Source organism: Aegilops tauschii, chromosome 2 (assembly GCF_002575655.3).
Source record: "Aegilops tauschii subsp. strangulata cultivar AL8/78 chromosome 2, Aet v6.0, whole genome shotgun sequence".
Taxonomy (NCBI): Eukaryota; Viridiplantae; Streptophyta; class Magnoliopsida; order Poales; family Poaceae; genus Aegilops; species Aegilops tauschii.
In genome coordinates, this window is record NC_053036.3 from 371,673,265 (window position 1) to 371,684,906 (window position 11,642).

Genomic DNA, 11,642 nt, shown 5'->3' on the forward strand with positions numbered 1-11,642 from the left:
GGTCGTCTGGGTGTGTCGTTCAGTGGTGGTGAGTGTTGGCCGGGGTGAAAACCTGATCTATCCTTGGATGGGCCAGCGACGACGAAGCTCGTTCCCTTCTTGAAGGCGTCGTCGCGGCTCTCATTGCCAGTCGTGTTGCTCCAGGGGAAACTCTGATCCTCGGGTCGGGCGGTGGTGGCGCTCTGGTGTCATAACCTTCCTAAAGACGCCGCCTTGGAGCACACTATTCGTCGTATGCGGCTTCACCTCTTCACGGTAGTCTAGGGTTGGTGTTGCTGCGCTCAGCGCCTATGTATCTTGCCTTGGGTGTGTGCGTGTGTGGTGGTGTTATGCGTTTGTACCTGGGTTGTGAATGGCCGTTGCTTTACATATAAAACGGGGCGAAAGCCTTTTTAGATAAGACCATAACTGACTAAGACTAGAGTTCTTATTGATCAATAAGAGGGCAAAGAGAAAATTTTGTTCATTTTCACTCATTGTACATCGTACGAACAGCTTAATGACATAGCTTATGCTCGCAACTTAGATGTCCCCATACGAACAAAATGTTAGTTTACTCATTGCTGTATTTTATAGTGAAAGCATTGCAGCCGCATCCTACTATGTAAGCTGGTATTGACATTTATTTTATTTTATCTTATGTAATACTGAGGTAATTGCTTATGTCATCCACTATTCATTTCTCACTTTTGCGCATGCAAACATAGATGCTGATTGGCATATATAAGTGGAGTCTTTGTAGAGGTTCCACTAGGTGGACTACATACGGTGCAAAATGAATGAATCTACACTTAAAATGCATCTATATATATCCGTATGTGGTTTATAGTGAAATCTCTACAAAAATTTATATTTAGGAACGGAGGGAGTAGCTTACATCTGGATGCATTGATAGATTAAAAGTACTCCCTTCGTTCCGAATTACTCGTCGCAGAAATGGATGTATCTAGATGTATTTTAGTTCTAGATACATTCATTTCTACGATGAGTAATTTGGAACGAAGGGAGTAGTATTTATGTGCACCTATAGAGAAGCCAACCAGGAGTATCTATGAAGAGCACGGCTATGCACACCACACTCTGCACACGATTATTGCATCATAGTCCAATAAAGTCGTCCATGCATGGCAACAAACGGCAACACATCACTAGATGGGTCATTGTGCAATGGTGGTGCACACTATTAGTTGTGTGTGCAGCAGTTTGAATCTCTGAACGAGGAAACAGCATCCTAGCAACTTAAGGGCAGCTCTGATTCGAATCATTCAATGGATTCTAAATTCACAGGATCAGAAAAAATGTAGTAGCATCGCAACTTCATGTTGTCTTAAACCATGTCCTATATCAGTATGATTTATATACTCCCTCCGTTCCTAAATGTAAGTTTTTTTAGAGATTCCACTATAAAGACTACATTCGGATGTATATAGACGTCTTTTGGAGTATAGGTTCATTCATTTTGCTTCGTATGTAGTCTATAGTGAAATCTTTTAAAAGACTTATATTTAGGAACGGAGGGAGTATTTTGCTAAGATATGTATGCACCAAACGAAAACACTATAGTAAAGGAGAACAGAGGTAATGTAAAAGAAGTTGACGGTGCTCCTTGGTAGTGGGGAAAAAAGACATGAACCTTGCTTATGCCTGGGAGGATACATTCAACACATTCAAACTTCAGTTGCAATATCACCCTTACATTTTAACACATTTAGATGTACATAGAGAGAAAGTGAAAATGAAAACCTTGTTGCAACCAAAAGAAAGAAAATCCCTCCCTCCCCCATCTGCCTGCACCTGCATGCTTCCTTATTGAATCCACAGCTGTCGGCACTTTGCCCTTCCAAACCAACGCCATGCTGCACCAGAATCATCACGTCACATACTCGTGGTGAACTCGATCGATCGATCGATCACTATATCTCGTATGTGATCCCGACTTTGAGCAGCTGATCTTTGGGAATGGCCAGCACCTTGTGCCCCTCTGTCAAGTTCTTCCTCAAGAAGGTGTAGACATGGTTCACCACGACCTTCTTCAAGATGGAGGACTTGGCCTCCGCCGTGACGTTGGCCTCCCCCATCAGATACACCATCCCTCGCTCCACCTCCCTGTCAATCAGTTGCTTCTCCTCCTCCACCGCCTGGTTCGTGTGGAAGCTCATCCTCCCCGAGGCCGAGTGGCTGCTCACCCGCGCCTGGCCTTGGACCGCCTCCTCGCTGTGCACCGTGGACCGCCTCGGCCTCGCCAGGGCGTCCGAAACCTCGCCGGCGGCGCCGCCGCTCTCCTCTTCGTCCTGCGCGAGCGCGAACGCGCTCTCCTCCTGGATGAACATCTTGAGCCTGTCAACGAGGAACGCCGCGAACTCCTTGGGCTCCTCCAGCGTGTCGCTGTAGCCGTACCGCGCCACGCAGCGGAACATCCGGTGCTCCCTCGGCCCGACCTGCCGGAAGATGAACCGCTCCGTGGGCACCACGCGCGAGATGGGCAGGTGCTTGATGGACATGAACATGAAGATGGAGTGCACGGACGGTATCTTCTGGATCAGCCGGGGGAACACCGGGGGGATGCCCTGGACCAGCTCCGTGTACAGGAGGCCCACCCCGGGGATCCGCCGCACCTCGTTCTTCTCCAGCAGCATCGTCATCTCGCTGGTGGGCACGATGTGGTCCAGCTCGTACCAGTACCTCTTCACCTGGACGTAGTGCCACGCCGCCATCAGGCTCATCACCACCAGCGCGAAGCAGATGGGAAGGTATCCGCCCTCGATGAACTTCGACAGTATGGACGAGAGGTAGATCAGCTCTATGGAGCCGAACACGACGTAGAACAGCATGATGAAGATGACGTGCTTCTTCCATATGAGCAGCATGACGACGGTCATCAGATGGGTGGTGATCGCAAACGTGGTCACCACACAGATCCCTGCGCATAACCAACATCAGATGGTTCAGACCGTCAGATGAAAACCTCAGTGAAACACATAAACAAATGCCTTATCCTTCGCTAGCTACTTAATTACCGTAAGCGTGGCCGATGCTGGTGGTCGTCCGGAAGGCGACCGTGACCACGATGCTCGCCAATCCCATGAGGAAGTTCACTTCAGGAATGTACACCTGTCCCTCGTACTTGTGCGAGGTGTGGATGACTCGAACCCTTGGCATGCAACCGAGAGACAGGGCCTTGGAGAGGATGGCAAACGCACCGGAGAGCATGGCTTGGCTTGCGATGATGGCAGCAAGAATGGCAACGATGAAGGTTGGCCAGAACATTGGTGCTGCACATAGACATGGAGAGTTGATCTTACTTGTGCTATATGCTCTTACCAAATGCATGCATATTCTACTCCCTGAAGCAGCAAACTGCTGTCTTATAGGAAAAACTCTGTACCTGGGATGGATCTATAGAAGGTGTTTGCAACGTTGTCTGGGAATTTCCTCAGGTAAGCCGCCTGCCCGATATAACACAGTGCCACCGATGGGAACAGGATGCCGTTGAAGCTGAGCTGCAAGTGTAAGTACAAGAACCATTTTCAGATGAGGTCCTTCTGTTGGGAAAAATTGTTATACTTCTGAAAGCTTATATCTGAAGTTAAAGTGGTTACCTGAACAGCCCTGATGTTGAAATGGCCTAGGTCGGCAAACATGCCTTCTGTGCCTGTTATGTATGACAATCAGTCAGTTAATTCAGATTACAGTTCTGCAGGCTATAGTTTGCAATACAATCGCTTGTCAGTTCAAATTTTCAGTTAGAAATTAAGGTTACCTGTGACACACAAGATAATTCCACCAAGTGACACCCATCCACTCTTGCCGTTCCTTATGAAGTATTGCACTATATACATGGGATTGAAGGCCCGTAGAACACCGACGTCGTGAACAACGAGGTTGTACATCCCGATGCCAGCAATCAGAAGGAACCACACTGAGATGACCGGCGCAAAGGTGTACCCGACCTTGTCGGTCCCGAAGCGCTGGACCGAGAAGAGCATGAACAGAATCGCCACCGAGATGAGGACCACTTGTGCTGCACAACGAACAAATGTTATATGTGATGGACTGATGGACACAGGCCGGGTAAAAGAAACAATCAAGTTGTTAATACTAATCCTTCTTCACATACTCTGAGTCAAGCTTGGCGCCTTTTCTCTGATCCCACTCACCGCAGAGAGCACTGCATCACATCCATGAACAAAACATCAGTACAGTACTCGTTTTTTATAGACAACACAAATGAAGCTCTTGGCTCTTCATTTACCAGAGATTGCTGGGGTCAAGGTTCCATCCCCTATCACCATTGACGTGCCGAGGATGGTGAGGGTGAAGAGGACAATCTTGGCCGCCTTGCTGGACTCAAGCTTCTGCTTCAACCATTGTGCCCTCTTGAGCTGCGAGCTTGGCGCTTCTATGTGGTAATTGGACACCGCCGCGTCCTCCACCTGCTGGTCCGGGATCAGCCTGATCTTTGCGTACCGTGATATCAGCGAGTAAAGCGCAAACGTGCCACCTACAACACCACAGTTTCTTGTTACTTCACTTTACAAAAAGGGAAAAACTGGTATGACAGCAGGCCGAGGTTTCAGAGAATGAGCTTACTCACCATCTCCGTTGTCGTTGGCGTAGAGCACGATGAAGACGTACTTGAGCATGGGTATGATGATGAGGGTGTAGAGGATGAGCGAGAGGACGCCCAGGAGATCGTCCCTGTCCTTGATGCCGTCAGGGAAGGTGCTGGAGTAGACATAGAGCGGCGACGTCCCGATGTCGCCGTAGATGATGCCGACGCTCTGGAAAGCCAGGCTCAGCGTCCGCATCCAGCTCACCTGCATCCATCACAGTAAACCAGAGTCAGTCAGTTTGCTCTGTCTGTCTGTCTGTCACGGATAGGACATTGCTGCAACATTACATGGTCACCAGGCTGCGTCTGCGAGACAAGGAACGTACCTGAGACCCATGGTGCTTCGAGTCGGAGACCTTCTCCGCATCGCCGAACAGCGAGTCGTGGCGCTTGAGCGGCGCCGGCGTCTCCGCGCTCCGCGGGTCCTCGACCTGGAGCGACATTTCTGGTCGGTCACCTGCTGCTGATGTTCAAGGTGCACACCTCCGAATGCCTTGGAGGCCTCCTTCAGCTCTCCGGCGGGGCTTATATGGCCTGCATCAATGGCTCCAAGACTTTGAGATGGCAGTGGTGTGAAAACCAAGTAAGTATAACTTTTTTACATTTCCAAGAATAAAAGGCTGGCTTAAATCCGGCGTGGGAGCATTGAAACTAACCAAAAGAATGATTCCTTTGTTCCTAAGCAAGACTCAAGGTTCATTGGGTAGCAAGTGCAGGCCCCTAATAAACCCCTAGTACTATAAATGTAACGAGTCGGTGCGATGCATGTTTCCATATTCTAGTCAAAATTGTTGCTTTCAATTTTTAGTAATCCTGCCTTGTGATTGTGTACTGGAGTACCTAGTACTACCATTAATCTGTAATTGTTGGATTACTCTCTACTGATATGCTATCCTGTGAATGTAAACATTTCCTTTCAAGAATTTTTCTTGAATTGCACCGATAAAGAATCAGCAGGCTTCTCATCTCAGTCGCATACCTTGTCAAAAAACCTCCATATGACTGAAGCATAAGTGACCTCATTTACTCTGTTTTTTACTACAACAACAATTGAAGCAAATTACTCTGTACTATTGAAGAAGAGTTAGTGTACGCTAATTAGTAATTACCACTTTGTTCCGGTCCCCAAATTGTTTTCAAGAATAGTACTCCCTCCGTCCCAAAATAAGTGTCTCAACTTTGTACTAACCTTAGTATAAAGTTGTACTAGAGTTGAGACACTTATTTTGGGACGGAGGGAGTAGTATCTATTGCTGTCATGTATGCATGATTATGCTCTTTTATAAAAGAACAGAGGGATACTCATACCAATAGTATATTCATTTGTATTCCTGTACAAAAACTTACATATTTCGTAAATAAATTGTGTCGATTATGACCTTCAAACCAGGGAGAGATACACCAACCCTGAGTTGAACTCATGCACGAAGATTAGTACTAGTACTAGCGTGGCATGACGCGAGGCAGTATACTACCAGTAGTACTCCAGTTTTCTATAGTTTTCCGCAGATCTTCTTGGGTCATGCACACCGTCCTCACTCACTTCCAAATGATAACAAACCCCATTAGTTTAAGTGGTGATCAGATCACAAATCAGCCTCATTGGCCACACCCTTGACCTTCCGGGCCCCCAAACTCCACACCGTCCACACCTGATCTAGTACTAATACTACTAGCAAGCGTTACTCTTGGAACGAATCTTAATTAACTACTACGTAGTGCTCACATGTGCGCCCAGCTAAGCTGAAACTAATTAACACGGCCAGTTACTCTGTATCAGCAAACCTCTGTTCTGTTAGCGAGTGGTAAAAAGGTGTTCATTTCCTAGGAGTGTTTACAGAGAAGAGAGAAAGGAAAGAATTCCTTTGCGCGATGTAATTTCAGTGCATATGCACAATCAAATAAGTAAACACTTCGAGGAGAATAAGTGTTACAACACTCGAGAATAAAACGAAGAAACTGGAGACGCATGGTTCGAAACCAAAAGAAAGAAAGAAAGGAAACAGGAGACGAAGCTCTCCCTCCTTTGTTGGAAAAAAGAACAGATGATGCGTGCTCCTTGCGTAAGAGAAACAGGCCATTGGAGGTGGGGATGGCGAGTAACTGAGCACCTACCTTGCTAAGGCGACGCAGGGACGGCCGGCGGCGAGGTACGTTCGGTCGGCCGGCTGAAGAGGGGCAGGCGGGACGAAGCCTGAGGAGGAAGTAGCAAGGAGGCGGCAGGCAGGCGAAGGTGTGCAGCAGCTCAGCTCAGCACGCACTGGGCTGGTTCTGGGATGAGGAGTCAGAGAGAAGGCGAGGAGGCCTTTCTTTAAATAGAGGGATCGGCTGGGCATGCAGTGGGAGCCAAAACGAGGAGGAGGAGGAGGAGGGGTGGCTCGGAGTTTGGACTCCAGGTTTCCGCGAAACCATAAAGAACTGAATTATGTGCAGTGTGCTGTGAATTATTGGGCAGCAGCTTATTTTGAACAGAGGGAGAGAAGGAAAAAATGGGAAGCGCGGTGCGCAAGAGCAGAAATGCATTTGCACCCTCGCCAGCCCGCCAGCCGGTCTTCGGCCGCCAAAGACTTTCCGTTTTCCTTCTCTGGGATCTACCAGCTGCTTCCTCCCGTGCAATAATTGATGCCGAATCCATTGTTTTGGTGCCGTTCCCTTCTTTTGTTTCCTTCCTCTTTTTCTACAGCGGCGTGATAAGTGGTAACTTGGCAGCTTATTTTGACATGCGTAAGTAATAGAGAGGGTTGTTGGTGTTTTCTGGGTGTGACCCAGATGTCATGCCTGAATTGGTTCGCTTCATAAAAGTTTCTCGGCTGCGAGGAGCCATGGCTCCGCTGCTTATCACCATCGGACACTTCATCGTCATCCTCTCTTGGCATGTGTAAAGAAAAGGCTCCGCTGTTTCCGTCCTCTGCGCCTAGCAAGTGCTGGAGTGCACTCTGTCAACAAAGAAGGATTACCAATCACTGACTCTGACTTGAGGATAACTGCCAGTGTTGAACGGCACTCCTCAGTTCGCAGTAAGTAATCAGCAGGAATTCATTTTTTTTCAGTAAGTGGAGCGACAAACTGTCTTGCAGTTCACTAGAGAATGACCTCCACCTCATGTTTCTTGTCCTTGTGTGGTCTTTAAAAAAAATGTTTCTTGTCGTCGGATTTCCAGATGAAATCAGGGGAGACCCTATCAAGCCTTGTCCAAACCAAGCATCTTTTAGATTCAAAGGATTAAGAGAAAATTGCACAAAGAAACAAGTTTTGGGGTTGAGGTTACACAAAACCACAACTTTAGGGGATTTCAACAAAAATCACAGCTTTAGGACTAATTGGTAACACAAACAACAAAACAACCAGTTGAGCATAGATATGACGACAGAGCCCCACTAGTCGGTGATAGACTGATAGCTAATTTTTAGCTTGAGCACACACCGGAGCTCGGCCTACGTTGAGCCAGTTAGATAGGAGCCGAGGTGGCTAGATAAGAGTCAAAACCGGATTGATTGAAATGGACTTGTCGACAAGTTTTATCTTACAAAGATTGTACAAAATCAAAAAATAGTTGTGATAAATTGGATGAAAATTTTACAGATTGGTCGTTTAAGATGTTTTGAATTACTGTAAGAAATATATTTATGTTGAAAACTTTTTTTTAAGAAAAGTTGGTCAAATCTTACAAGAACAGTGAAAATTTAAAATGGCTAGGAAAAATGGATTAAAGATTTATCAGATAGATCTTTGGAAATGTATTGAATTACTAGAATTTTTCTGATTTTTGAATTTTTCCACCGAAATTTGGCCACATCTATAAGATAACTGTCCAAACTTTGAATTTTTTAACCCATTTTAAGATTTTTAAATGATTTAACTTTATAAGTTAGCTAAGCTCAAATCATCTTAAGGACCTCTCAAGCCAAGCCATCTATATAGTTAGTTAACATGGGACCTACATGTCATAATTCTCCTAAAACTAACTAACTGAAGCAGTTTTATGTTTTCTGTTACCGAGTAGTACTAGAGTTGTGGTTTTGTGTAACCTCGACACCCAAACTTGTGTTTTGCGTTTTTTCCCTTGAATCAAAGTAGGCATAAAGGCTAGCGGATTGCCGAAGGATAATAAATAGTCGTGGCAGCCCGCATGAATTGCCTGAGGATCCTAAGGATAATAAGGCTTGATGGCTTACTCTGAATTTTTTTTAGTTTCTTTAAAACATTTTCAGTGTCTCCGAAACTTTTCCGGTGACTTTCTCTCTTTCTCCTAACCTAGTACTCAGCGGATGGATGACTCTTAAGTGTGTGACCCGTAGGTTCGGTGAAATATAGACATAATCGGAACACTTTCCGACCAATGATCAATAGTGGAACTGTGGACATCCAAATTGAGCCCTGTGCCCACACAAATGGATATTCGAGTGAACCTTTAGTTACCATGTGCTATTCCTATTACTTCGTGATATGTTATAAAGATCGGAGGTGAGATTTATCAGCATCACTCTGAATCAACAACTTGTTCATTATGCCAGTTTCCTTGTTACAAGTTTTGCTCTCTTTTCTCGTTCCCATGTATCGGCGTCCCGGTGATCAAATCACATTGTGCCTGGCCAGACGATGATGGACACCGTGACACCGAGAGGGCCCAAGGAATATCTCTCTATCGACGGAGGAGCAAATCCCAGTCTCGAGCTATCTAATCCCTTTTCATTATTTTCTGTGAACCTGTAAGATGTCGTAATTGCCATCCTGTTACGGATGAAGTTTGACAAATCCCAAAATTCATGAAGCAAGTATGAAGGAACTCGACTCTCATGGTCTAGGGAATTATGCAAATGTTTAACTTTCCCCGTGTTATAAACCATTAACTTGTGACGAATGGATCTCATGGAATAACAACAATTGGGTCTGTTCAATACAAATGTTCTCATAACATTGTGTCCTCAAAGTTGTCAGCATTGACATGCCGATGATCAGGAAAATATAACCATCCTGCAACACTTGAGCTAGTCTTAGAGGCGATACTAGGAATCTATTTTACCGTTTAGTATATATTCCACACATGCACATGAGTTTCCCTCATAGCCTCATGGTTATTGCAGACTCGAGAACCATTACGGTTATAGCACATAATATAAACATTAATTACAAACTTGGAGATAAATAATAAGTTTTATTATTGCCTCTAGGGCATATCTCCTACAAATCTCATCTTGGTCAACCATATCTCGCGGCGTGTCTCATGACTCACCCGAAAGCTAACTTTATAACTACCAAGTTACGAAGTAGCGTTTGATAGACTCTAAGTGAGTTGATTCTCATCCCAAGAACATGCGGGACCTCAGGTTTAAGACATCACATATACATCGTACTTGAGACTAACAGATGACAATATCTCATTGCGTCTCAAAGTGGGTATGTTTGATCGGTGATATCCATCCCCGAGTCTATAGTATCAGTTTAGCACCTATATGCCCATGACTTGTGAAACATAGTCATCAACTGAATCGTATACTAATCAAAGAGTATTTGTTCACATAACCTTATAAACTATAAGTACTATTAGAACAGTCATCATATAATATACAGTTTCACAAACAAGTCACATACGTATGGATACATATAATTGATGATGTTCAAGGAAAATGCAAAATAACTCATGAATACATACGGAAATATCATCATCACATGATTGCCTCTAGGGCATCCCCCCCTGATGGGATTCATTGCAAGGAAAATAATCCTAAGAGAGAACGAATAAACCCAAGATCCAATCTACAGAATCTACTAGATGCTAGCAACGAGTGCGAAAAGGTCTACATACCCTTGTAGAATACGCGCATTTAATGATCTAAAGATCATGGGTGATGTAGCCGTACTTTCGTCGGATCAATCTGATGCAACACCGCATGATCGATGCCTCTGAATTGCACACAAGTGCACCTTGATGTTGGCTCCTCCTTCTTGATCCAGCAAGCGAGGGGGAGAGCTGGATGAGATCGATCTCGGCAGCACGACGACATGGTGGCAGAAGTATGGTGGAAATCCGGCAGAGCTTCACTAATAACTGCACAGATTAGGGGCGTACGAAACAAGAGGGGGGCGGCCAGCAACCGGGATGTCAGGTCCTATGGCCAGCACCTCCCTCCTCTATTTATAGGTGTGGAAGAGGAGTCTTGGCCCCTCCCCCAAGCTTCTAGGGGTTGCACACCAAAGGGGGGAGGAAATCTCCTTCCTCCTTCCCCACCGATCATGATCCCCCCTTTTTTGGGATCTTGATCTTATCCCTTCGGGATTTGATCCTATTCCTTTTAGGGCGGCGAGATTTTGGTGCGCATGGACCAGAGGTGTGGCAATGTGGCCCACCACACACGTACATGTTGGTCCCACTCCGAAACCTTCCTGGTACAATACCGAAAAATCCCGAACTTTTCCGGTAACCCTGAAAATACTTTTCATATATATGTTTTCTTTGTCTCCGGACCATTCCGAAGCTTCTCGTGATGTGCGGGATGCCAACCGAGACTTTGAATCAAAAGTTGATAACACCATCTTATTATCTCATCGAACCCTAGCGACACCGAACGTAAAGTGTGTGACCCTACGGGGTCGAGAATATGTGGACATGGTCAAGACTTGTAACATCCCAAAATTCTAAATTTTGGAATGTTATAATAAATAAATAGTTTTGATTGTTTGTTTGATTGTGGTATGGTTGCCTGTGTGAAATTGAGTGAAATTTGAAGCTTTTTGAAAGTTAAATGAGAGGGAATAAAAGGACTTTCCCAAACTTTCATCTTGCATTTATAATCCCCATGAATTCAAATTCTTTTCAAATACAAAACCCTGGAGAGAAGATAACATGACTTCTTCCATTTAAAATGAAAAGGGTTTTTGAAAAGATTTGAATTTCATATGGAAATATTTTCCAATTCAGAAACTTTATGCAACTCAATGATTTTCATGAGAGAAGATAAAATGACTTCTTCAAAACATACGAAATATGAGTTGGAAGTTCCAAAGAATTCAAATTTAAAGTCCCTTTGAA

At 45.1% G+C, this 11,642-nt stretch overlaps 1 protein-coding gene across 1 annotated transcript; it reads right to left on the minus strand.

The window, feature by feature from the left end:
- Positions 1-1,613: 1,613 nt before the first annotated feature.
- On the minus strand, positions 1,614-7,073 carry LOC109787221 (potassium transporter 1). The gene is made up of 10 exons (XM_020345777.4): positions 6,728-7,073; positions 4,939-5,146; positions 4,595-4,817; positions 4,253-4,501; positions 4,118-4,168; positions 3,761-4,021; positions 3,600-3,652; positions 3,386-3,500; positions 3,018-3,272; positions 1,614-2,920 (listed from the first exon to the last, which is right to left on the minus strand). The coding sequence occupies exons 2-10, from the start codon at positions 5,053-5,055 to the stop codon at positions 1,914-1,916; spliced, it is 2,331 nt and encodes a 776-aa protein (XP_020201366.1). The 5' UTR covers positions 5,056-5,146; positions 6,728-7,073; the 3' UTR covers positions 1,614-1,913.
- Positions 7,074-11,642: the final 4,569 nt, after the last annotated feature.